The 27,770-nt window shown below is 40.9% G+C and overlaps 1 protein-coding gene across 1 annotated transcript in view; it reads right to left on the bottom strand.

The window, feature by feature from the left end:
• The window catches only part of CNKSR3 (CNKSR family member 3), a 57,718-nt gene extending 30,414 nt beyond the window's left edge, over positions 1-27,304 (bottom strand). The window contains exons 1-2 of the mRNA XM_005518415.3: positions 27,151-27,304; positions 223-386 (exon numbers count right to left, since the gene is read on the bottom strand). Coding sequence (XP_005518472.1) covers positions 223-386; positions 27,151-27,202 — 216 coding nt within the window. The 5' untranslated portion in view covers positions 27,203-27,304. The remainder of the gene's footprint in view (positions 1-222; positions 387-27,150) is intronic.
• Between the last annotated feature and the right edge of the window lie 466 nt (positions 27,305-27,770).

Below are 27,770 nucleotides of genomic sequence, written 5' to 3'. Positions count from 1 at the left end.
AATGAACTGAAGTTGCCTCTTATCAGGAAAAAGCTAGAGAGCCATTAATAGAATATTTGCAAGAATTAAACAAATTCTTACTTTTTTGTTTTATCATGATATGTAACAGAAAGCAAAAACAAAGAGACAAAGGCATTCCAGTTTTATCAATCTTGCTTTGGTTATTCACCCAAAAAAGCCCTTTAAGAAATTCTTTGCCTATCTGTTCACAATTTAACTAACCAGTGCACACAGGAGATCCACAGCCTCTAGAACCAGTTCCTGGTGTCCAATCCGTGAGACACCCAAGTCTTCGAGGTCCTGGTGAGAAATCTGTAACAGCTGTTCACCATTTATCTTCTCCCGTTCAAATTTATGGACATACTGCTGCAGGCAATCATCCAGGCCTACCAAAACACAAAAGAGACAAGGGAACATCAGATACAAACAAACCCCCAAAAAAGAGAAAGGAAAAAAAAAAAAAAAGACATTGCAAAAGGCAGAAATTTTACATTCATATAATATACAATGCAAAATTATGAAGGAAACTTGCAGTGTGACTGAGGTTGTACCATGGGAGTATAGAAACAGAGCATGTAAGTTATAGGGATCTTTGGGTCACTCAAGTCAATGCACAACCTGCCTGCTCCTTGTGGATCAAGCTGAGCCAGTAAAACCGTGTCTTTGTTATCTGCACAGGCAAAGTGACCAAGGGACATACACATCAGGGTGACCCAAACCCTGAGGGGCATCCATAGTGACAACAGTAAAATAACATCCCTCAAAAAAAAAAAAAATAAAAGAAAAATTAATAAATAAATAAATAAAAATAAATAAAAAAATCATCCAAGGCAACAACCAAGATCTTGTCCAAAGCCTGTTAAACAAGCAAAGAAACAAAAGCCTAAAATGATGAGAAGGAAAATGAACAAAAAAAAATAAAACACAAAGGCAAAGCAATCAAAAGGATGTTTGGCTTAAGTCTCATTATTACCTTGATTTATAAGAGCCTGCAGCTTCCTGAAGCAGCCATTGCTTCCCCTTTCTAAGGATCAACATACAGCAGTAAGATATCTATTCATTTTTCTATCTAGAAGTATTTTTAAAACAGTTTGGACTATTTTGTCCCAGCAGTTATCACCCAAATCCTTACTTTAAATTGTGATTCTATGATCCTGTTCTCTTACAGTAGGTTTTCCCAAATGATTACAGAAAGCGTTTCTGGTTTTCATCTTATTTTACTCTAAGCTTCATGTGTTAATCCTGTTTTCTTATGTATTCTCCTTATTTCCTCTGTTGTTAAAGAGTCTGCAAGCAGCAATAATCTAGGGATGAAATTTGGATGGATGTGTTATTTTTAAAACGTTTCAGAGTTCTTGTAGCTCTGTTCCCCTTCAATATTTTGGCTAGAGCAAAAGGAACAGACCCAATTAGATCTGTTTCGCAGACCACACTCATTGAAAACTGTTGACATGAGCAAAAATTCAGGTAACACATTTGACATCTTCTTTGTATCATCCACAACACCTACATTGTTTCACCATTCGTTTTTAAAAAGAGGTTGAACCCTTACTTGAATAAAGGATGTTTATGCACAATGCTGGTTCAAAAGGAAACCATTGAGATGGACAGGATATTGAACGCAGCAGATGAGAAACACAAACAGCATCCTGAACTACAGAGAAATGAGAGCCAAAAGACCAGCACTCAGTTCCACTCCTGGAACTGCAGCAGCAGCCTGGAAAACAAGCACTCCCAGTGCACTCTACCACCAAGAAAACACTTCACACAAATCACAAAGGGGGTTTGAGGAGTCACATGAAACATATTCACGTCCCAACAGCGGCAGGAGCAGCCGCTGCTTCCTCGCAGTGCCTGCTGACAGCAGATGTGCAGAGGATGGGCTCCCAAAGGCACACTAAGCACACACCACTTGCCTTTCCAAGTTAATGAGGACAGACACCCCTTTACACGACTCAGGCAAGCTTAATTATTAGAGTAAACCAACATCTGACTGAACAAGCTTGACTCCTCCCCATGCAGAGCTACCAGAGCACACAGCTTGATTTTTAAGTGTAATTATGAATGGGAAAACCCGCGTGCAAAGACTAGCAGAGACTCCCAGGGCTACAGTTGTTCAGGGTACACTCTTGTTTCTTCCCATATGTCTTGGCAAAGCCACATACATTTTGGAAATTGAGCCCACTGTTCTCTTTCCCACAGGCAACAAATTCCCCCTTAGACTATACAAACTCTTTTCCCAGGGAAAATAATAAAAAAAATAACTGGCCTTCATTGTTTAACAATTTATTTTTTCAAACGAATTCACAACCAAGGCTGACATACAGTGCACATACTTGGCATTCCCAATTTTTACTGCTGCCTCGCAGATCACTGTTTCCCATAATTTGCTCTTGTAAGCCCATAGTTTCCATTACAAACTACACAAACACCTAAAATAAAACACTTTATTCAGCATGCAGTTAAGGTTTTATTTTTTAAGTTTTTTCATGCAGTTTGTTTTTTGTCTACTATCCTTTCTAGAACTTCATTTTATGCTAAACCGCGGAAACTCAAATGTATATATCCTCCCTGAAAAAATAAAACCGTGGCTTTCAGTCTGCCTGTGCTTTTTTTAAACTCATGCTTGCCCATTTTTGAAGGTCTACTTAAACTTGAAGGACTACTTAAAAAACAAAAATTATCAAGAGCCCTTAAAAACAGTACTTTTAGATTCTCAGTGTAGGACTACATTTTAAAAAATATTAAAAAACTGCATAAATGTTGACTCAAAATAGCCAACAGTGGCACAGCTGCTCAGCTAGATATGTATTTAAGATTAAAAGAACAAAACTATGCAAAGCAGGAAGTGAAGACAGACCCATAAACTCATGTATTGGTAGACAGTTTAAGACTTACCAACTTTAGGAACATTGTAATTAATTTTATTAAGAAACCTAGGGGGAAATATTAGACATTTTAATTGAGATTGCAACACATTTTATAGCCTATAGTTAATTTTCCATTATGTGAATGAAACGTTTAATCATATGCAAATCAAAAAAGACCACGTGCAAAACACACTTCCAAGAGGGAAGGGAGCAGGGAGGAAAAAAAAGGACTGCTAACCCAATTCAATAAATTTTAATAATATTTAAGCAAAGTTCTAAAATCAGCATTCAAATGTCACTAGTAGTCTAAATTAATTGCTCATTTTTCCTTTCTTCCAAACATCTATATTCTTTCCATGTATTTTCTCCACGAACTTCAGAGCTTTATGGAGACTTGGTATTGCCAATTGCAATATCTGGATATTGCTGAAGAACTTAGATGAACTAAAAACTATAAAAAACAAGGCAACGTTACTTAGATAATTTCTTACACTACTCAGAAAAATACTTTTTCATTTTCAACAGTGCATGTTCAAGCAAGAAAGCATTTTTCTGTATTTCTGAAAAAATAAAAGACTGACATTGAAAAAAGGTATCTATATTATCTTCTTTATCCACTGAAGAGCCTTTCTCAAACCTCATCTATTAAATTTAGGCTCAAAGTGTGTTTAAAAAGCATTTGTCTCAATCATATGCATGAAAACTTTACATTATTTCTTGCACGCACAACAAAAAATATGCACAAAAGAATGTCCTTTCTATTTATGTACTTGCTAGAGAATGAGAAAAGGTAGAAATAAAAATAGCAATTGCAGAATTTTATTCAAGTTTTAGAACACTAGTAGCAGAGACTTTTTGGGGGGAGGGAGAGTGAGAGAGACAGACTAATTCAGTTAGTGTTACGTTGTGTTGGGAAAACCTTTCTGATGAACGGCAGTAATTTGAGTAATTTGAACAAAACTCACTCCCAAATTTTGGCAGGTGTAGAGATGTGCAATAGATCCTAAGAACTGTCTAGACTTCTCTGTCTAAAATAACCACCACAAAAAGCACCCCTGAAGACATTCAATACCTTGCATTCATGCAAAAACATCAGGACACAGCTTACACCTAAGGATTTGCACTGATACCAATCTCAGTCTGTTTCCACAATTAAGAAAGATTTTGTGTAAGAATTGAGGGGAAGAAAGAAACAACTTTGAGGGAGCTAAGGGTGAGGCTTGAGTCCAAGCCATAACTATTGGTTTTCTATTCAGAGAGAATTAACATTTCTATGGTTGAAGAGATGTCAGCCATGGAGCAGTGGCATACCTGACTCCCCAAAAACTAGAGGTGTGTTTTGTGAGCAGAGTCATTAAGCAGTTTCATGCTTTTTGCTCAATTTCTGCGTTGGACACCACCAATTAATTTACCTACCATAACCTACCTACCATAATCAATTACAGGCACAGCTGACTCACCACCTCTTTTTTCCTCCCTCACTCTCTTTTCTTGTGGTACCACAGTCAACACAGAGTCTATACATTCCAACATAGCAGGGCAGAAGGGGTGGAGGGCAAGGAAGAGGAAACAGATAGGACAAGAGACTGAGGAAGGCACAGGGAGGGGAAGCTGTAATGTGATGGGGATTACTTTCGTATATTCAAGAACATGAACAGATTCTCAGGACAGCTCATAAAGTGCCAAAAGTTGACACCGGGAAGCACAAGCCACTTGTAGAGAGGAAGAACTCACAAGTACAAAACATTTTCCTTCACCTAGCAGGAACATGGGGTCATTGCTCACTGCCTCGAGGAAACAAAACGTTATTATGATCACGTTCTCTCCTCTGTTGGGTGACTCTTAACAAGCAGGCAGCACCTGGCATTGCAGGGCAGAACTGAGGTTCAACTACAACCTTCATCCCATTAAGGGGCTCCTTGGGACCCTGGATAACCAGTTAGGATAGGACTGCCAAGGTCATTTTTTGCCTCATCACATTAAAACTGACCTTCCTACCTAAAAAAGGTCATTCTGGTCTCCTCTTCAGGGTGTATATAGTTGACACCTTTAGTATCCAAAGATTCCCTGCGCACATCAATTTCATCCCTCCCAAGCCCTGAAAGATAATCAGTTCTGTGAGAATCTTTGGCATACCCCACAGTACCCTTACACTGTCATTTACGTTCCACATCATTTCATAACAGTTACTATGACAGCTTCCTCCCATCATTTCCTCTATTTCCAGGACTGGGAGAAATTAATCAAAGATAAAGCAGGAGGGAATCAAGGCAGCAAATGAACATTAGGAAGAGAAAATAACTACTTCATAAGCAAATGAACCAGCACCTGAGAAGGCAAATGAAAATAAGGAAAAAAGGTCTGCAAGGCAGCTAAAAGCTGAAGCAGCTCAGTAGGACAGATGAAAAGGTGAAAAGAAAGAAGAAAAGTTGAAGGAGAAGAAAATAAATATGCAGTTTTCTTTAATATAGAACACAGTGGGAAGGTTTTGCACAGTAAAATCACAGATGCCATTCTCCTCCTGCAATATTACAAACAGAAACAGGGATGACTTTAACAGAGGAATTCAAGGTTCTTTAAAAGGATGATAAAAAATTAAATCTAGAGCAGTCAGTAAAAATTTATTTCACTAGTAACTTGAGCCTAGGTAATAACTGACTTGCTAGGATGCACATGCCTGATTGTTAGCTATCATCAATGTTTTCATATTAATCTTTCCAAAAACTTCTGAAACAAAGGTTTAGTTATCAATTAGTGAGCCACTTCTAGGGGCTAGAAAAGAGCTCAAAGGTCTTATTTTTCCAAGAAAATGCCTTCAAGAGATCTCTGTATTATTGTCTAGTACAAATGTGAAAAAACTTCCTCATTCTATTTTTCACCTTCATGTAATTTCACAATTAGTCAAAACACTGTCACCATCTGAAGTATCAATCACTTAAAAAACAAAACAGTACAGAATCAAAGAGCAAGAGCTGCTTTTTATCACCATGGAAAAATGTCTCCTGCCTAAGCAGATTGTTTATAAAGTAAGCTCTCCTCACGTAGTCAATTGTAAGCATCTCTTCCATGGTTTTGTCTGAGCACCTGCATCCTGATGAAGATGGCACACCGTGCTGCCTCACCAGGCAGTGGGCACAGTTTTGCTGAGGACAGGCATTGCCAAGAGCAGCCAGAACACTACAGAAGTTTATTGTCAGCCTCCCCATCACACAGGGATGGTACCAGACCAATCGCTGGGCTCTGCTGCCAGCCGGGATGCAAAGGGCAGCTCTCTCATTAAGGTCACAGCAGGACAGAGGGAAATGGTGAGGCCTTCAACCTCGATAATGAGTGCTTTACTGTTCCCTCTGTAATCCCCCCTGACTGACAGTAGCACAGAAAGGCTTTTGCAACATGTTTCTATTTCCATTATTTTCAACTAATATATTTAGCCTGGAAAAACGGGCTCCATACTCATGCATTCACATTACCTCAAAATAAACCCATTCATTCCATTTAAATCCACCCATAAATCCCTTAGCTTTTTTTTTTTTTTAAACACAAAACTGAAAGCTTTGCCTTGTAATATAAGAACTTGTGGGTAAATTTGGGTTATAAGCCATCCTGACCAGAAAGGAAACAGAGACTACACTATGTTTAACCTTTAGTTGCTCAGTATAGATACAACCTCAGACTGACAGCCCTTGTGTTACATTACACTTTTTATCAGTCCTCCCTACAAAGCCACTGATTGCAACCATTCCGGCAGTGCCTATCACCTGGGTCCAGACGGTAAATCTGAGGACAACTCTAAGCTTTAGCACTTCACTTCATGAAGTATGTTCAGGAAGAGTCAAAATACCTTGCTGAATCCTTCCAATACTCCAGAAGTTTTATAAGGCCAGACTTCTCACTAAAAAAGCCAGAAAAATTTACCCAAATTTTCCTCAAAAATATTTTCAGAAAACTAAGCAGACATGGAATACCTTTTACAGAAGAAAATACTTTGGGGAGAAGGACATGATAAAGGCCTGCAAAGCCAGAAAGAACACTGACCACTCATCATCTCTTCCAAAACAAGAATTAGAAAGTGAAGCAAGCATGTAACAGGTCCAAAACAAGTAAAAAAGGAGTGATTCTTCACACAGCAGTATCAAATGAATGTTCAACATCCATACACAGGTTCAGGGAAAGGTGAAGAGGTTCATGAAAGAAAGTACCACATAAGTCCAGTCTGACCCTGACAGATTCAAACAGAGATGGTTTAAGGCTTGAGGAAACCTACAAGAAGAAATAAAATGTGTCATCTTTCCTCTTACATTGGTTAATTTACCCCTTTTTGGCAAACATTCTGGACAGGACATGTAGCTAGGCAGCACAGAACACATGACTATCACAGCTGTGCCATACACAACACTAAAACGTAGGTGGCAGCTTCCCTTTTAATTAGTTTTAGATCATAGAATAGTTTGGGTTGGAAGGGACCTTAAAGATCATCTATTTCCACATCCCTCCCTCTGCCCCACCAGTATGGGCAGAGACACCTTCCACTAGACCAGGTGGCTCGAAGTCCCATCCAACCTAGCACTGAACATTTCCAGGGATGGGGCACCCACAACTTCTCTGGGCATCTCGTTCCATTCTTGCTCCAGGGCCCCACCATTCTCACAGTAAGGGTGAGCTCCTATTCTAAAACTTAAGAAAACTGTCTCTCTTCACTCGTGAGAGCTGCTCTTGGTTTTAATATTTTCTTGTGACACAAGATTTTCCCAAGAAGGCAAAACTCTATATAGAGTAATTGAAGTTGGGGAGGTAGAGGGGAAAAAGAAAAAGCTATACACTAATATTGAATTGTGATATCAAGTTAAGCCGAAGATAGAACTAAAGCTTTTAAAGACCAGTTTAAAAAAAAAAAAAAATACAGCTAAAAAATTACCTTAGTAATTAGTAAAGGAAATAGACCGCAGTGAATCACATGAATCTCACAGCTGCTCTCATGGGTTTAGTGATCCAGCTTGAGATACTAACATCAAATGGAAAATTGCTAGAGTGAATCGATTTATAAATTGTACCTTTGGTTGACAATGAGTGAACTTGCATCAGAACTCCAGAAAGAGATCTGACATGGAGAAATGGTAGTGTACAATGAACAGTGATAAAGGCAATTCTGTAGTAGTTGAGAAGTTAATGATATTTAATTCCAAAATTTCAACTAAAACTCAAAGTAGAGTTGGCTTTTCTTTCTGTTTAATAGCTTCTTTTCAGATAATTCATGAAAAAAAATTGGAGTGGGGAAAAACTTATTTCTAGCCTTTTCCATAGGGGCGTTCTTCTTATGGCATAGCTTTAAGACTTCAAATTAAAGGCAAAATCAAAATGTAACACTGCAGAAAAGTGAGTTGTGATGGCATGTCACATATCTAAAAGAAAAGGAAGAGAGAAAACATAACTGCGAGAGAGCATAACATCATAGGTTTAACCAAAAAGGTCTTTTTATAAAAGAGATACAAGCATGACGACAGTAGGTCTAACACACTTCACTACACTGAAAAATAGATCACTGTGCTAGAACCAGAGAGAAGGAAACAAAAGTAGGCTACGCCAGGAACAACAAAAAAAAAAAAATTAAAAAAAAAGCTGCTTTATTACCTTTCCATCAATTTGAAGGTGGGTATCAGAACACACATGCAGTCACGCTTTTCACCAGCAGAACTGGACTGGGTATCTGTGCAAAGCTGTGCGGCCCTAGGCCACAACCCTATGTGGCTTTGGTGCCATCACACTGGTATCACCCACCTCCCTAGGAGACTGACTCATCTGTGAATATTCAGCCTTCACGTATTTGGCTTCAAGGGGTGAAATTCTGACTAACCTGGCAGAGAGAGGGAAGAGATGAGACACCCTCGTGTTCAGGGGTTACCACTCAGCCCCAGGCAGCCAGACTCCACCATGCTACCCCAAATACTCATCCTGGGAAAAAAATGGGTTTCCAAGAAAGAACAGGAACCACAAACAAGGATCCATACTCAATCACCCAGCAGCATGGCATCTCACTGCCAGCATTTCAGCTGTAAGTCATTACCAATCCCAGCCACCACCAGGAACTCATGACCAGAGAAAAGATGAAGGATGAAAAAAGAACTGATACAAAAAAAAAAAACCAAACTAACTGATACACTATTTTTTCCTGCTGACCTTGATGTATGTTTGGTATGCATCAGGGGTTAAGTTCCATATGATGCAGTAGAGTTTTGCACAGAGCAACACTCATGCTTTGGTTTTAAGAATCAACTGCATCACTCACTGACCAGCTACATTTTGCAAAATCAATCTTCCCATGCCTTAACAGATTTTGTTTGGCACATTACATGAATGAGATGGAAGCAGAACACATCCATATGTTCTGTGCAGACAGATCTGGCACTCTTAGTTTCAACAGAACTTGCAATGAAAGCCAACACTCAGCAAATGCATGCAAACACATCATTAAAATAGAGAACACACCTGCTTTAGGTAGACAAGCCCAAATAGCTTCCTAGCTAATGCCACAGGATGTCTTCAGGGACACTTCTGACAACATCCTCCCCCACTTCACAGTAAAAACAATATCCTACTTGTGGCAGGGTGCAACTTGTATTCATCTGCTGGGTGCACCAAAAGCAAGGCAATATGAGCCAAATACTAAGGCAGTATGTTGTAGCTGTAATGAGGCCCTTTTATTTAGGCAACATTTGCTGCTCCAGGATCACTTAACTACTATAAACTCCAAACTGGAACAAGAAAACATCTTTTTCTCCCAGTATACTAATACATGCAAAGGTGTGCCTATTTGTCTGTTGGTTGCATTCAAAACAGTGGTAGTTAAATGGGTTTAGAATGGCTCTCAACTGACACACAAGCACTGCAGCCAGCATGTCCCAGATCTTGTTATTCTTTCTCACCCTAATTCTTTACCACTACGTCTAGCAATCAACTTGTACCTCCCCCCGCAAAAGTTATTTTAAACCCACAGATTGGCATAACATATTGTAGTAGACTACTGCAATGGCAGAAAAAAACGCACATTTTAACAAAAAATAAGGGGGTTTTAAACAAAAAAAGATTGCTCTTGAACTAACTCATACAAACTTTTGATAGTCATCATGCCCAGTGAACCAAACCTTGTGTTTGTCACAACCTAATAAAATCATTTTGCTGGTGAAGACATGCTTGACAGTGTCAGCAAATACAAAGCTTTTAGCACAGTAGAAGGATAATCACTCGGTGTGACTTTACTGGTGCATATATTATGTGCAGCAAGAAAGACAACCAAATACCTGCACTGCAAGAGATGCAACAGGACTTAAAATATTGCCAGCTTCTTACTACACCCTAAAGAATTCTCTTCTCTAGTGGTTTGCAACTGATGTAGTGACTAAACAAAAGATGTTGCTAAAACAGGGCATCAGCAGGAGTGATTTACTTTGTTACACCAGCATACAGCAGCTTCATTAATTTCACTCAGTGCGTGAGTGTAGACCTGTTCTACATACTTCACAAAATATTAGTATGTCCTGTGGACTGCTAGTGACACATCACATCATCCTCATGTACTGTGCCAAAACTCTGACAATGAAACTTTCACCAAAGTTTCAATGTGGGGAATCTGTTCCATCCTGGGTCTAGAAAACCACACTCCTCTTGGATAACCACACATTGTTTCCCAACAACTCAAAAAGCCACTAAGTCTTTCTCCAGCAGAAAAAAAAAAAGAGCAAGTGGTAAAATCAAAAGCAAAAAGTGGAGAAAAACAGATTATTCCAGTATTAATTTTTCTCAGCCCACTAAGGTATTTTTTTTCCACACTAAGTACACTTTAAGACATGCTGGCCTACACATTTTAAATTGTACTCAAGCAGGAGTCTGCAACTTCTGTAGTTGCGGTAGATCTGTTCACCTAAAAACTGTTTTGCTTCATTCATGCAAATAACAGCTTTGCCCAGACACAGAGTTTTGGCAAGAATGAGATCACAGTGGTATCTGGCCATTGAAAGCTGCAGTCAAGAAAAATCTACAAACAAGGCCTTTGTCCCTCCCTCCATACAGTGCTTGGCTTTACAGGGAATCAATCCCCTTCACCACGTGTTCCCTGCTGTACAGAGCACACGGGATGACTGCTGCAGAAACAAAGCACCCATGGGCATAGTGCAGCATTTGTCCCCTTCTACAACTAGATGGCAACAGGAACTGGGGTGGGAGAACAATTGCTATTCCAGCTTGAGGCTGGTCCAGCACCATGACTTCCTCTCTTAGTAAGCAGGCCTCTTGCAGGAGGACAACTGGATCCCAGATAGCACAAAGAGATGTACAGCTGGTTCCTGCCAACTCACTTTGACCAAAAACTGAGGTAGAGCTCCCCAACACCACCAGAGAGACTTGTCCCAGCCACATAACATCAATTTCTTGCAAGCAGAAGGCAAGCCACAAGGATGCCTGTGCCTCAACCACTGCAATAGGACTTTAGAAGCTCAGCAGCAGCTTCAGACAGTATAATGAGCTGCAAATTGGAAAAACACGTAAGAGGACACAACCCACTCTGCCATCTCTGCTGAGGAGTTACTGTAGATCACAAGGGCAGAAAGATGCAGGGGGTGGGGACAGACAGCTATGACCAGGAGAGCTCCTCTGAGACCTGACTCATGCATTGTGAGACCCCCACATACTCCTCACTAGACTGGCTGCAGACCCCATTTAGAGACTTGTATTTCCTCACACCCATTAATAGCTCCAAAGAGAAACCCAAAAGAAATCTTACTGCTGCTACTAACAGATGCAGATGTTTTCACTAAATCAATGCAACCACAAAGGAAATACATTTCTCAGAATTTTCCAGCTCACACAACTATGCTGAATTTGTTGTGTGGTTTCTCTTTAATACCACTGTTCTAACACACACATTTTACAGGAGAATTTTTACACAAAACAAGTCTTCAAAACACTACCATTTTGCTTACAGAAGTATAATAGCACTGGGCATAAAATAGTTCCAATGCTAGCTATGGAGTCATTCACAAGATTACAAGAACCAGATTTTTTTTTTGTTTAAGGGAAACAATTTAATTTTGTTTTATTGTTCAAGTGGACTACATATTGCAGCTTAATCCATAGCAGGAATAGGAAATTGTTTCAGTCTCCAGGGGCAAAAACTCTAGAAGCTGTGGAAATTATGGAATTTGGACTCAGTCAGTAGTTCATGACGTATGGCTGAAGACCACCTCTTTAGTCTCATTCTTCCCACTCTCTGTCTCGCTCCTCTCTCCAAGACCCCTGGTCCCCCCTCTTTTTTCTCACCTTTGAATCACAGAACAGGTAAAGCTGGAAAGCACCATGGTGGGGTGTCCTGATTCAACCTCCCTGCACCTGCACCATACTACCTGCCCCTTGCCAGAAAACCTTCCAGGTCCATAGCAGAAGTGAAGAAAACTACAGGTGATGAGGGGATCTCACCATGTGCTCTGGCTGTATCTGAGCATATTCTGGGAGGCATGCCAGGGCACCAGAGAAACACTGCAAATAGCAGGCTGGACCAACATTCCCTGTCCCTGGCACACTAGTGTACCACCTGGCAGCAAATGACACCATGCAAGGCACAGGCTTAGGCATAGCTTTGGGGAATTATAGGTGCCATACAGAGGGAAACCTGTTGTAGGACTTCATATGGCAGCACGGATTTAAAGAATATAAGGCACTTTAATAATCCATAGGACATTGGACAAAAGACACTGAACGCCACAAAAAAGAGGACAGTGAGGAATACAGTATGGTATAGGACATAGGGTTGCACTGCTTGAAAAAACAAACCATTTGAAAAAAAAATTAACTCCTTACAAAAGGGTATGTCCTTTGGCAGGTTTCACTCCAACCCTCACATCTCCTTAATCTAGTTTTCCAAGCAGCAGACATGAAATTAAACTTAAAAAAAGGCAGCTTCCTAGCATTGCACTTTTCCAGTTTACCTAACTTCACTATTACTATAAAGTAACTCACAATCTAATTCAAACCATTTTCACAAGAGCAGACATAGGAGTGCTCGTGGACAATTTAATGAGCCTTCTCCCTTACAGCATCTTGGAATTTCAATTGTAATGTGAATGCGTTCACAGTACCAGGCAGTTTACATCAGAACCACCACAAGATGAAAGTTCAAGATGTCAAAAATTCAAAGGTGTCTGAAAGAGGAAGTGTTTCTGCATCACAGAGAGGTAACCTCACTTGAACAGTCACCTGTATTTCCACCTATATTTTCTTTCACCTACTGACACTTCAAAGCAGTGCTTCTTCAGCTCATTATTTTCATGCATTTAACTATTCTCTTTGTCTACATGGCATCACTGAATTCTTATGAATAATAAATTTTTCCTCATACTGAATTTTTTCTATGCCACTATACAGTTGGGTGGGGTTTTTGGTTTTTTTGTATGATTTTGTGTGAGTTTTTTGTTTTTTCTAATTTTAAGAACAATGTTACGTTTAGAGCTTGTTTTAGCAAAATATCATTTTCTCTGTAGATTAATTTTTTTTTATTAGGGATGGCTTTTATACAAAACTAATTAATCATTAATCAAGTTTTAAAAAAAAAAAACAAAACTATCATTCCCATGGCTTGTGTCAGTTAACACAAACTCAGCAGCTGAAAGAACATGAACTGGTAGATAAAGGAAACCCTTCCAAGAGACACAAACTGGCAGATACCTCCTAAAACCCTCAAGCCATTCATGGAGAAAATGTGCTACCCCAGTGGCTGATCCACCTTGTAAGCACCATATTTCTTCTGCATCCTAGGAACAACTATTCTCTATTTCAGTTTTGCCAAACTTCACATCAGATCCTTTACAGCTGTATAGTAGGGGGAAGGATTTTCTAAACTGGATTTTAAATATGGCTGGATGGATGGGATAACATTTATGAAAGCGGTACATAACTACTTAACAGCCTCTCTTCCAAGAGATTAAGTGGACAATCTCCCCTTAAAGCTTTGAGTTCTGAATTTGCAAAACAGATACATGAAAAGATGAAAATCCCATAAATGGTCTGTATTTGTAATATCTGACGCCATTTAGTCATTTGGGAGCACCCTACCTCTGTGTGTGCATGTATGTGGAAGATTGCATGCAATCTTTCACAATAAGGCCCTGATGCTGAATCTGTAACATTACTTTAAACACCAAAAATAACCTACCATCCTCCTGCATTAAACAGGTGGAAAACAGGCTAGAAACATACAGATGCAAACAATCCTAAAAAAATGGTTGCAGTAATTTTTATACCTGTTTTTTTTTAACATGATATACTCCCCTCCCCAATATACATTTTTAGGGTCACCTAGACATTTCTTGTTTTTCCTTCTATTTGCTGCTCCACTTACATAGCATTAAGTTTAAAGAAACACATCAAGCATCCTCTTAATGCTCAGATTTTTTGGCAAATCAGTACCAAGAATATAAGTAATGAGAAGAAATAAACGCAAGGTTTCGTGTGAAACTGAGTGTCTTGTACAGCTCTGTGACTAACATTATTCTTGAAGAATGGGGTAGAAAGAAGAATTGGGTTATATTTCAAGAGAATTTTAAAATTTTCAATGCTTTTCTGGTCCCTGAAATACAGATTTGGAAGAAGCCAGGACACTTGTTCCTAACGTTTACATTGTTTTATATAAATGTCATCTGATAGCTAAAAAGACTGTTTGAAACAGGAAGGTACAAAAACTTAGAAGCAGATGTTTGCCCATTAAGAAAAAAATATTACATCCAATCTAGAAATATCTACAGTTTTATTTAAATGCAGTTATTTGTTTGTTTTGACCAACTTCAAGTTGTCTGAGCAGCCTCTCTCCTGGATGCACACTGTATCTCACATATTACAGAGCCTTATTTCCAAGCTACCTCAAGAGATCAAATAACCTCAAGTCCTCAGATGGGGCTTCTGCAAATCAATCTGCCACATGGACAGTACCGTGTAGCAATCTCCAGTCAGTGATTGACGTTTCTAGCTTCCTAATCATAAGAAATTGCTCATTGAACCCGAAGTACTTGGAAAAATAAATTCAGAAGTAATAATTCAGTGCAGTACTTTGCAAGGGAAGACAGAACCTGCAGCCAGTTGAACCTCTTTAACCCCTGAGAGTGCCTCTATTTGTTAACTTTATGGAAATGGACTTTTAAGATGGTGATTTATGGAAGCTTGTTTGATCACTCTTTATTCTTCTCTTACAGGCACTGTAGTGACCTTATTTACACCTGAGTTAATCATTAGGTCCTTACACGAGGTGGGGAATGGTGAGGGAAGGGAAGGGGGACCTGAGGCAGAAAGAGGAGGGTTTATTTTCTAAATTAAAGGCATTACTGATATTTAGAAGTTACTGAAACAGCAAAGAAAGTGTCTCACACATTAATCTGTTTATGCTGACTTGGCTTCACATTCCCAAACTGAGACCACTACTGAGAGTGACACCTTCCCCAAACTCTCTCTACTAAAACTTCCAAGAAACTCACCAACTCCAGCAGTGCTCTCTGCACCAGTAACAGGGCCCCATAAGAAGAAAACTGTGAACAACTTATTTGCGAGCTGTCATCACAGAAGCCACCAAGCACTCCTGTCTTCTGCTTACCATTAGCTGGAAAAGAATGAGGGCTCTCTATACAAAGGCTAAGACAATTAAATTTAAAAAAAAAAAACAAAAAAAACCAAAACCACAAAAAAACAGCTTGCTGCCTTTTGTCACATCTATAAGCATCTTCTTTAAAATGGGAGAAAAAGTCCAAGTATCTCTGAAAACTATTGTAAAACAGCCAGGAGACAAGTAAGTTATATCAAGTAAGTGACAACTTACTGAAGTAAGACCAACAGAATATCATCTAGGAAAGATCACATTAAAAGGAAAATGCAAGCAATAAAGGTAAGTACGGCCAAAAGAATAAAGCTGATGAGAAATTACTACTCAAAGTTTTCATTGTAGACATTTACCACAAAGCAACCATTTAACAGACCTTTAGACAGCCACACTGCTTCAACAGCAGCAAGCACAAAGAATTTTTTTCCATTATTTTCCTCTTAATGTTTATTTCAAATTGACAGAAATAGCACTATCTGAAAAGCAAGCAATCCACAGGAGAACATTACAGGCAAACAAGGAAGTCTTCTTATCCCAAAGTTACTCTCTCTAGATATCCCAACCCACTCATATGAAAGACATTTATTTTACTCCAATATTTTCAATTCTAAGAGATATAAAACTGTCATCAACCTCTTGGTCTGCAGACACTAAACTTCAACTGCTGTTACTCGTCTGATGCACACACATTAATTCTGCTGAAAAGATGCTGGAATGAGAGACACAGAAAAAAGCATGTATTTACTTGCAAGCCAGAGCTAACAGCAACTCCTCCACCTCTGTTCCTAGATGGTAAACTGCTCAGGTCTGGAGAGCTTATGGATAGAGGGGACAGGCTAGACCCCTACCCACCTCCATACCAAAACACCTAGCAAGGGAAGCCTTTAGAGATAACTGCACAGTAAAGGTTCCTGGCAAAGCAAAACTCAACTTGAAAAACAACCCATCCCACCTGGAGGCAAAAATCAACCTTCAGTCCATTTTATCTGGAACTGGGCATCCAGCAGCCCATACATACATCTCATCACCAAGTCTCTGCCCATCTGGTTTATTGTTGCAAAGAACTTCACAGCAGCACAAAGAATTACACTTACAAAGGAATAAAATGAAAGTAAGTACCAGCACAGAATTCAATCATATGCAATATTAATATTAATTACAGTATTTACACAATTACTGCAGGTAACACAGAAGCAATGTCCCCTTCAAAGCATGCCTCCTCCTAAAGTGACTGCTTCCATGCCTTGTCAGCTGTAGTAGGTTATAGCCCTTGCGTGAGGTAAGTCAACATCTTTGCAGCAAGAGTAAATTTTACACTCATTATTGATCTTTGCTGGCCCTAAAAATAAATACTACCCTTCAACAGGTCAAGCACAAAGTTATTTTATTTTCCAGAAACAGCAACAGTACACTCCACATGATTTATTTGTGTGTATAGCACATGAACCTTGTGCGCATGATAACTTTATGGGCTTAATACGAAGGAACAACCCCTCCTGCCCTACAGCCACCACACAATTAAGAGCTTGCCTTTTAAAAGTTACAAGGTTTTTGTGGCTGAAGGAGTAGTTCATTAGTCACAAGAGCTCCTTTTCTTGAACTCTGGCAATTAACACTCTGTTGCCTGTTCTCACAGTGCAAACAAAAAGAAACATTGCAAAACTGCCTGCCTCCTGTCTCCCAAGAAGAAATGGGGTGATCCCTTTCATCTGGTTGGGCGCTTCTCGCAGCACCATGTGGAACTGTTTTGGCTGATTGAAGCAAGGTCCATTACTCACATCTGCCTCTCCTTTGTGTGTGCACCCTTGCAAACACTGTGATTACTGTTCCACCCATGAGCAAGTCAGGGAGCAGCCTGTTGCAAGGCAATAGCTGATGCAGGTGCCAGATAGCCAAGTTTTCGGATGACAACCTCCTACTCAGTTACGAAACATGGATGCCTAGCACCTTACGGTCTGACAGTCACCGGGGAGGAATAAGTACATGACAAGCTGAATGACATTAACAAGCTGAATGACATGACATTAACAGAAAGATGCTGATGGTGCATGCATCTTTCTATCATGGACACATCCCCAGGAGCCACTACTGGATTCTCCTAGGAGATGCTGTCACTACTTGGATGCATAAATTACTCCATTTTAAAAAGCCCTACAACATATCCATCAGGAATTCTATCTTCATAAAAGTTACTCATTGCATTATTTTACCCAGGCCTCAGAGTGCCTTCCATGAAGCAGGACGTACTGTCTTGAGACACTCAAATACAACAGGCATTTTAAAGCACATCACAATTGGGTCAGAAAACAAGGTTAATCAACTGAGCAATCAGACACCAAATTTTTGAGCTTCTCCATAATTTTATAATCACTTTAAACATCCAAAGCAATTTCTTGAAAAAATTAGCTGCCTGACCCATTTTCATTAGTTTATATCTTTCAGCCCTAGTTATGATGCTACTTCCTAAAATAGCAGAGACCTCAGAGTTCAAGTGCAACACCCCAGCCATAACAAAGCCAGAGTTATCTTAAGATCATCGGTGGCAAAGCTGTCTTTTCAGACAGAGGGCTCTGTCTGAATCACAGACAAGTCCAAAATACCATTAAACTGACCAGGAGACCTACGACCTTCCTAGAAAAGAAGTAGAACAGGAGAGGACAGGGGAGAGTCCTACAAGTACCTCAGCCAGTCCATCTCATTTTTTGTGATGAGACATCCTCATTTTTCTTGATGATGAAGAGGCAAATGAAGAGGCATGAGTGATGAAAGATGGTCTCTTTCTCACAGCTAAATTAGGTTTGGTTTGGTGTGGGGTTTGTTTGTTTGTTTTGCTAAAATCTATTACAGAGTACATTTTTTTCTGGTGCAACTTCCAGTGCATAATTCCTGGGCGTAGGAAGCATCCCAACGGTAGGCCCATGCATACATGGCTAACAAAACTGCTAGGGGGATAATGAGTAGAATGAAAATAGTTTAAATCTTAACAGAATATTAGTTTTCAGAAGTTAACACGCTTTTGAGAACACCCAATGACAAGGAACAATAATAAAAAACAAAATATAATTCAGTAAAGCCACAAAAGGTAATTAAGTTTCCAATGCTCTCTTAACCCTTGGAAAATTGAGGATGATACTGGACAATAAAATTTACATACATTATGCTCAATTATACATGTGTTAGAAACCACAAAGTCCATTCAGTATTCTGCAGCAACCAAGCCATGTTAATTTGAGCAAACCTGCAAGCATGCATACAACCTGACAATCCTGGAAATTATCATTTCCATGAAAGGCAGCTCAACAAAAATCTCCAGACATAGCACACACTATTGGGAGCTGGAATTCCTCTCCAAATACATCACCTTGTGAAGACAGTAATAATCTTACTAAAATAAGAACTGGCACATATTGTTGCTACTGGTACCATGGCCACATCCAATGGGATTGTCCAATTGTATTGTTTGAAGAGATAATTTTATACACCAAAGATGCTAACTAGTTTGCAATTTATACACCATGCTGTGGTCTAAAAAGACAAATTATGAGGAGGTAAAATTAAAACCAGCAAGATATAAAAATGTTATTGGCAGGTTTGATTTCCAAGACTTTGTTTCAACCACATATTGATTTAGGTATTCAATGTTATCATCTGAAATAGTGCGAAGTAGGTATAGGTAAGAGAAAAGATGAACTGTTTTGAAATACAACAACTACAATGCTTTTATGTTGACACAAAGTCCAAATACCACAAGAAATACTCCAAATTTTGATGAAAAAGACTACCAACATACAGAATTTATAGCATATTTATCTTTTGTCTCCTCTTTCTTCCAAAGTTTCCATTACAACTTGTGTTAGGAATGTCAACAATTACTAACTAATTTTTGCCATAATATTTTTATAATTCTGTTTATTGAAATGCACAGAATACAAACAGAATCCAGCACCTTGCAAAGGATGCAAGTGAAGCAGTCAATACATATCTTGACTAGAACCAGACAGGGAGGGATGACAAAAAAAAAGTTTCATGTCAGAGCAGGTATCTGTCTAGGTTCCCACTAGGTTCCCACTTTTGCTCTGCAATACTCCTGGGCACATCTCCATCCACTACACATGTTTTTCAGGCCACATTCTTCAGGCATGTCTGAACTTGTTCTTAGAACCCTCTACTTAGGGCAAGTCCTATTAAGGGGGGGGGCAGGAGAGGGGAAATAAGTCTTGATCCCTTTTTGCACCCTTCTCCTTCCCTACCTGCATAGTTAAGCACACACCTCAGCAGTGCAGCGCTAAAATACCTGCTCAGGTACAGCTTTCTGCCTCCTGCAAAACTCTGAGTCCTTCTCTTGTGGCTTGAAAAGCACCTGTACCAGAGAAAGTCTCTTTTATTTAATGACAAAATGGGCTTATTGCAGAGCTTTTAATCAAGCATTCACCCAGCCAACTTCATTTTGCTAAAACACGACTGCAAGATAAATAAACACAATGATAAAAGGATGGCAACCTTAGCAACATTCATTTTGCACACCCAAGACAGAGACATCAGGATGATTAGCCCAGGAGCGTGTACCAACACTTGCTTAGCAGAAGCCTTAGCCCTTGATGAGCACCAATTAAGTTCTTACCTTTGATCAAGGAGCAAGATAAGATCACATTTATGCCACAAAGCTTTGATTGCAACAGCACACCATACACTTTGCTTACCTACACTTAACTACTTAGTGTAAGAAACAGTCCAAAAAAATATTTTGTCATTACAGTGACAAAGAACATTCATCATTCAAAAGGGTGCATAGAGAAGTACATAGAAGAAACTACTTTAATACAGCAGAGATGCAGTACTGTAACAGAGTTCAGCCAGGTGCTAAAGGTATGGCTGTAGACCAGAGTTACAGAGGTTAGTGATCTGATCTCACCAAATCAAACACAGATGCCTGGTTTTGTGAATCATGTGTGATGTTTGATGAAAATTGGCTACATTTCATAATACCATAAATATCTATTTTAATAGGTAATGAATGTTTAAAGCCAGCAAAATAGATCAGGCTGATTCAGTGCACCTCCTGCAGATCCTCCAAGCTGTGAAATGTTACTGCTTGTACTCTGAATAGATGGAGGCAGGCATATGGAAACCCACAGGCAATTTCCTCATGCAAAGGAAGCGTGGCCCAGGGACCTGAATGATAGACTCAGACTCCAAAGTTATTCCACTCTGGTAATGAGAGCCCAAATGACACAAGGACTCTGTACCACGCCTAACATCAGTCAGAGACCCACAGTCAAACAGCATTTTTATTTTAATCTCCTATCTCTTAGTGCAGCCCTGTGAACAAACATGCTAAAATCTTGAGTTACTCTACCACCCAAGCAGCTGAGGCCTGAAGAAGCCCCATTAATGTGAGAGGTTGCTATAACGACCCCAGTTCAATTAACTCCTGTCCACCCTTCCTTTCCTCTCCTCTAATGTGCCTTGCCATCGTTATTACCTCACGACCTCCTCCTTTTGACAGGACTTACTTGGGGTGTATGGAGGACAGAGCAAGGAGAAGCATTGCAGACACACCATTCCTCTAGGAAGGCAAGACTTGACTGTGTGATACCATTAGGCAAAGACAAGGTGCAAATTTAGAACAACATAATCACTTCTATGGAAAATATCCAGTGGAAATCAACATCTTCCACATAATTCACAGAGGCACTGTTTAGACTTATTAATATGCCTTCTGTGAAGCATCAGTGAAAATCTTATCCTAAGATGATAGGGCAAAGCAAAAACTGAGCAGTCTTGCCACCTCTTCTGCAATTCCAACTGTGACCAGTCATCATCTGTTAGACATGTCTGGAAGAAGCTCCATGACCTAAACCAGGCAATTTGGAAATTTTTATTTAAGAGACAAAAAGGAACAAACAAACACCACCCAAACACCCCCACATACTAGTGAGTACTTGATAGCAGGCTGTATTCACACATCACTCATAACTACAATTCATCCTGTAGCGCACGTTGAGAAACAGCTTTTGGTTGGGGTCTTTTACTAAAGGAAACAAATCAACATGGCAAATTTCAGCATACATTTTTATCCACAAGTGCCCTGTACTTTGTCTTCCTGTAGGTCTTGCAATGTGCTAATGAGTATAAAAACAAGGAGAGGCATGATTCTCCTTCAAGAAGTTTTGCATGCTGAAAACACAGGGTTCCAGGAAAGAAGTGCAAGGAAGGAACACATAACAAGAGTTCTGAAAACCTGGAGCCCAAGCAATATTTCATCAAAAACGAGGCTTTTCCAATAGAAGTCTCCAAAAACAGATACAAACTACTTCCTCACCCTCAAGTTTTAAAGAAAGGAGAAAAGCAGCCTGCATAGTGGCCAATCTTTGCATCTTTAACTAGGCAGTTTCACTACATTCTATAAAGTTACAATCAACTTTCCACTAATGCCTATTGTGATTTTAGCTTTTAAAATGTTGCTTTTCCAGACATTATGCTGACAGCATTCAACTTTCAGACTTTCTGATGTTTGGTTATAGTAGTTTGAATAGCAATTTAATAGCAAATAAACAGAGCTGACTGTGAATATGAAAGGATCAAGGGTAAAAAAAATCACAACCCACACGCAGCTCAAGAAAGTGCAACACAGCAAAAACCATGAAAACGTGATCTAAACACATGAACACAGAGGGCAACTTTGATTTATGTTTTCATACGTATTCACTCATCTTAGCAAGAACACATGAATATAACATTAAGACTGCAGCAGTAAAAACTTGTTGTGCAAGTTTTTACTTTGTTTCAGCCCACAAATAAATATAAATAGATGTATTTAGTATATTCCACCTTTTGGTAGTAAAACATTATGGGGCAAGCTTGGATGTGCAAACAGTGGCTATTCAATACCATTCTCTGATCTAATTAACAAATACTCATACAGAATGTTTTTAGATAACCAAGAAAATGTTAGGAAAGAGGAAAGAGATTCTTCTGTATCCCAGGCATGGGCAGCTCTCCCTCCTATTCCTCACTGAAAGCAAAATTCTCCTGTCTTACAAAATAACCAGGGGTTTCTTTGTGTTAGATTTTCCCAAATAACTCGAACACAACGGCGTTCACTTGAGAGTGCCTAAAACGAAAAACTAAAAAATAACTCCAGTGCTAAGCATCACTCATAATTTGTTCTAAAATCCAGCTCTGGTTTGCAGCTCCCAGCACACACAGTTAACATGACTGACCTTGTTGAAATCTCCCTAGGTAAGCAAGATAGCTCTAAAAAAAGAACACCAGGCTCTCACAATTAATTGCTAACTATTAATAAACCAGCATATTTCTCCCTCTTCCTTTCTCTTCAGACATACCTATAAATGTAGTTGACCAACAGTTTTACCAGGAATGGAAATCTGAGCATTTCATGATGCATGCAGGAATAAGTAATGTCCATGAACTACTGAGAAAGGGAATAACTGAACCTGGAGTGCAATAATGAGCCCAAAGCAGATGCATCATCCCCAGCCAGCTGAGTCTACAGCTCCAGTGACAAAAGCCAGACTGTAATGGAGCCTCACAACAACTGAGGCTTCTAACCACAAGCACGTCAAACTGTCTGTACCATGTAAAATTGTGCTTGAAGTCACAACTCACACAAGTGTGTGAAGCCTGGGGAAAGGGGGAAGAGACAGATCAGGCTACAGCAAACAAAGAGGAGGCACAGCGATGTTCTCTAAGACAGCAGTGACATTTCTCACACAGGAGCTCTATGCCAAACGCTGCTTCCCTCTTCCTCACATCTTTCAAGGAATGACCTTAGCTGAGGGGTTTCCAGTAGCCAGGAAAGAGACTCTTGAATTATTTCTGAGACCAGAAAAAATTTCACCACACCATCAATTGCCATTATGTCAGTCAAATTAAGTCACTTTTATACAGTGTGCTGCAACTTCTATGGCCACTCACCTTCCCTGCAACAAGCTGGGCAATACCTCTTGAGGAGCTCTCAAGAAATTCAGGCACAAGAGAGTGCTGTGATATACAGGTGACGACTCTGAGCTCCCAAGCATCATACACTGCACAAAAGCAAGACCACAGGTCAACTACAACACTATCCAGATGTTAGTCTGTACCACAACAAGGATCAACTCAAAACAACACAGAGAAACAAACTCCAAACATATCTTTTCAGCAGTTAGGAAGTAGTGCAGACAATACTGTTCCAAAGAGCATAAATTCCATGCCAGCCCAGGCACAAGTAAATCAACACAGCATCCTAGGCAAATATATACCTTTTCGTGGCTGAAATTGGCCCCTAAATATTATCTAAATTCATTGTGCTGTACAAGAAACCTTGAACTACACCATCACTTCTTCCAGACAGAAATCAAGGTGGTGCTTATAGAAAAAAAAATCAGATCATTTTCAAATATTGATGCTGTAGCTAAAAAGTTATCACATCTTTGGTAAAAGCTTGAGAAATGCCTCACATACACAAAAAATCAATAAATTAGAAATAAAAGCACAAGTCTTCCTTCGCAGCTTCAGTTTAAGTAGACCAGCTCTTATTAGCTGCGTAGCTCGCTATTGGCAGTACAGCACCCTGTGCCAGAAAAAACACCCTTGTTCACAAAAAATAGCAGCATTCTAGTCTGAATTAGCAAGAGCGGACAAGCAACTGTGTTTTGTATCAGCTGTTGTTGGTAACAATGAACAGAGCACTTTTTATTTAAAACCTGACTAAAAATATCTAAAAATATTTACGTTCAGCTTACTACTTCTTGATTGGCTCTATTTTAAATTCTAAATAAATACTTCTTAGATATTTACTAAGGACTGAATGACTCAAGATCTCAGAGCAAAACCCTTCAGAACAAGAGCTACCTTGTTAAAAAAAGTTATTCAAAAACAAAAGGTAAGCTGACCAAAAGCAAATAAGCAGTGGTCATACAGCCCACTTTGGGATTTTGCTTTTAGGGCTTTGTTTCACAGAAAAGGGTAAGTTCCTATGATTCTTCTTAGTCTGTAAAAGTTATTAAAAAAAATTTAATTTATCAAAGTTTTGTTGAAGGGGGGAGAGAAGGGGAAATGTTCCTGGACAAATATTCTCAGTTTCACATTGAACATCGAAATGGACTGAATCAGTTATTTCACCACCACTTATTTCCACCATTCTCTAAGTTTTGCCAAGATATTTTTTATCATTGTATGACAACTAAGAATCATTATCTGTAAAACCAATCTCCCCACTGAGAGCTGGCATCTCCCAGCAGTTTTTTACGTCATGCTCCTAAAATACATCTCCATGGCACCACAGCACTAACTACTGGCAGCAGATATCACCAGCCAAATCATTATTCCCAGAGTTCAACCAGTTCAGTTAAGATCATGGCATCACTTCTCACAGAAGGCACGTGCAAGAAAACAAAGAGTATAAGCTCCCCTCCAATCACTTGTTTCATAGAACTAACCTTGAGAATTAAACGTAATATTCATAGGGTAAAATTAAATTGGCCTTGGTCAAACACAAAACCCAGTGGTTGTGAACTACACAGTAAATAACTATTTCAGATTGAAAATAAACTGTGAAACATTGTGCTAATAAGGCTGTTAGCTAGCTATTAAAGCGTCTATTTTCATGTGCAGAGATGAAAGTATAACCATAAAGAAAAATTTTCCACATCTCATTTCTTTATTACAGTCTTGTCATGCAGGGAGTGACATAAAATGACTCTGTGTGCTAAACAAGCCCAACGCTTACCTAGAAACAGAAAAACAACAGCACAAACAAAAGTCACCAACAGTCTTTAATTTATTCCTTTACATTTCAAAGTACACGTGTTTGCATTAGTCAGAAGATCCACCTCCCAACTACAACCAGCCCTCAAATTATTCTGCATAACACTAATTGAAGGTCCAGCTGAAGAGTTACCTGTTCAAAGAACCTGCAAGTAAAATAAATTATGCAAGAAAGGAAGCCAAGCATGCTTAAGAATAATAAAGGCTTTTAAAATGATTAGCAGGTTTACTTTTTAATCTGGCAAGGTAACAAACTTTCAGCACCCAAGAGAAAAAACACAATGAGGGAAAAGCTTTATATAAATATTCCACATGCCAAAGCAAAAGGCTTATTTCATTGGAACAATGCACTCCTGTTTAAACCAATACCAAGAATAAAAAAAGATCTTTCTGGGGAAGTTATTTATATGTTAACGCATAACTTCACAGCACGTTTGTGTGGAATCCTCTCCTCACAAAGGCCGCTTGGACAGTCCCTCACTGGCACCGGCCCCTTCAGGCACATGTTCGGGCTCAGGAGGGCTGGGAGTATCCATATCCATCCCTCGCTGTCCGAAAACACGAGTCTGCCTTCCAAATTTGCCCGGGTTTTGAGTGGCGCCGCTGCCAAGCGCTGAGCAGAGCCAGGCCCGCAGCCCCAGCAGCACCACGGCGCTGAGACACGGCAGTAATGGCTGCTGGCAGCGAGCGCCGCTTCGCACCCGGGCAAACTTCCACCTCTCAGAACATTCCCAACTTCTCATCAACTTAAACTACAGCTAAGCCTGTGAAAATACTTTATGTAACCAAAGCGGATCACACTAAAACGTAATGCTGCAAGGAAAAAAAGAGACGTACGCTCCAGAAGTCATAAATCCCTCACCTAACTCGCGGCTCCACTTCACTTTTGAGTCATTCCCGGTAGAGCGGGAACCGCGACAGCAACACCCCGGTGGGCATCCGGAAAGCACTCGCAGGGTCCAAGCGGGGTATAACAACACGAGGTTGAACCTGCCCCCAGAGGAAGCCCCGCTAACGCTGCCGAAATGCCCGCGGCAGGAGCGGGGCGCCCGCAGCCATCCCGGCCCCGGAGCCCCCGGCCCGCTGGGGCTTGCACACCGCGGTCCCGCCGAGCCTTCCGCTGCTAGGTTTGAGAACAAACCTCGATGCAGAGGAGGATGTTTTTGCTGGCGGGAGAGGGAGACACAAACAGACCCCCGAGAGATGAGGGGTGGGAGGGAGGGATGGACGGACAGACTGGCGAACGAAGGGGCCGCTATCCACCTCTCCGAGCGGGAGCCCAGCGCTTCAGCCCCATCACCGCTGAACAGGATAAAGAGTTCCTGCTTAGCTGAGCTAGTTTAAGAACTCCTTGCTTAACTTACAAAGTTACTGAAGTTTATTCGAACTGTGAATGGCTTTCACTTGAGAAGCTGAAAGTTAACTTTCGCGGGACTTTTCCAACCTGAACGACTCTGTGATTCCAGAATCCTACCTGCCTGAAGGAGCTTCCTCTCCATGCGAGCAGGGCGAACGCAGGGAGAAGGGGACTGAGCCATGGGGAGAGACCCCACTGCAGATATATATACTCACAGATGTATAGATATACCCTAAAGTCAGCCAGTCTCGCTGCAAAACTTTCTCTTTCCCAGTCTCAGAAGAAGAATAAAACCAAAACAACACGGAAAATCCCGCAAGGGGAAGCAAGCACGGAGGAGCGCCGGCAGGAGGGCGCGGGAACCCGCCAGCTCCCGAGCACCACGCCGGGGTTCGGCCGGGGCTGGCAAGGGCCGCGCTCCCCGCCCCGCCGGGCAGAGGAGCCGCGGCGGCAGCGGGGCACCCCCAGCGCGCCGCCGGAGAGTTCCCCCCGCCGCCCAGACGCCAGGCCCGGCTCCCTCTTACCCTTAGTCCAGTCCACCACTTGCTTCGGGCTCCACCTGGTCACCGGCTCCATGGCGGGTCCGAGCCCGCCGGCAGCAGCCCCCGCGACAGACCGCAGCTCCTCCGGCCGCGGGCTCGCCCCCTCTCACGCTCCCATCCCGGCAGCGCCGCTCCAGGCCGCCCCCTCCCCGGCCCGGCTCCTCCCGCCGGCCACGGCCGGGCCCGCCCCGCTGGCGCTCCGCCCCCAGGTGCCGGGTCCCGCCCGGGCCGGCCTCGTGCTTGGGATAGTGCCGCTGAAAAAGTTCCTGGGCTTCCCGCTCCGACAGGTCCGGAGACACGGAGATTCGGGAGTCGCCCGGCATCCTTCCCTGGGAGCGGCGGGCGGGCCGTGGGGTGGAGCGGCGGCCCCCGCTTTGGTGGTGGCTCAGTGTGAGTCACAGCCTTGGGGCAATTTCAGCAGTAACTGCAGAGTGCCTTGAACCACGCTTGTCCCTGCATTGGCATTTGGGCTTTTTGTTTCTGAATCCCTCGCTTAAGAGCGTCCTTTGGGTGTGGAGGCTCTTTCACCAGAAGAGTTTACTTTTATTTTGCTGCCTTCTCTTGGGAGCTGCATTAAGCCATCAGCTACACCTCTGACTGGC

Source organism: Pseudopodoces humilis, chromosome 3, assembly GCF_049639895.1.
Source record: "Pseudopodoces humilis isolate 2021_Gansu_Grassland_sample_001 chromosome 3, ASM4963989v1, whole genome shotgun sequence".
Classification (NCBI taxonomy): Eukaryota; Metazoa; Chordata; class Aves; order Passeriformes; family Paridae; genus Pseudopodoces; species Pseudopodoces humilis.
This window is presented reverse-complemented; position numbering and strand designations above follow the sequence as displayed.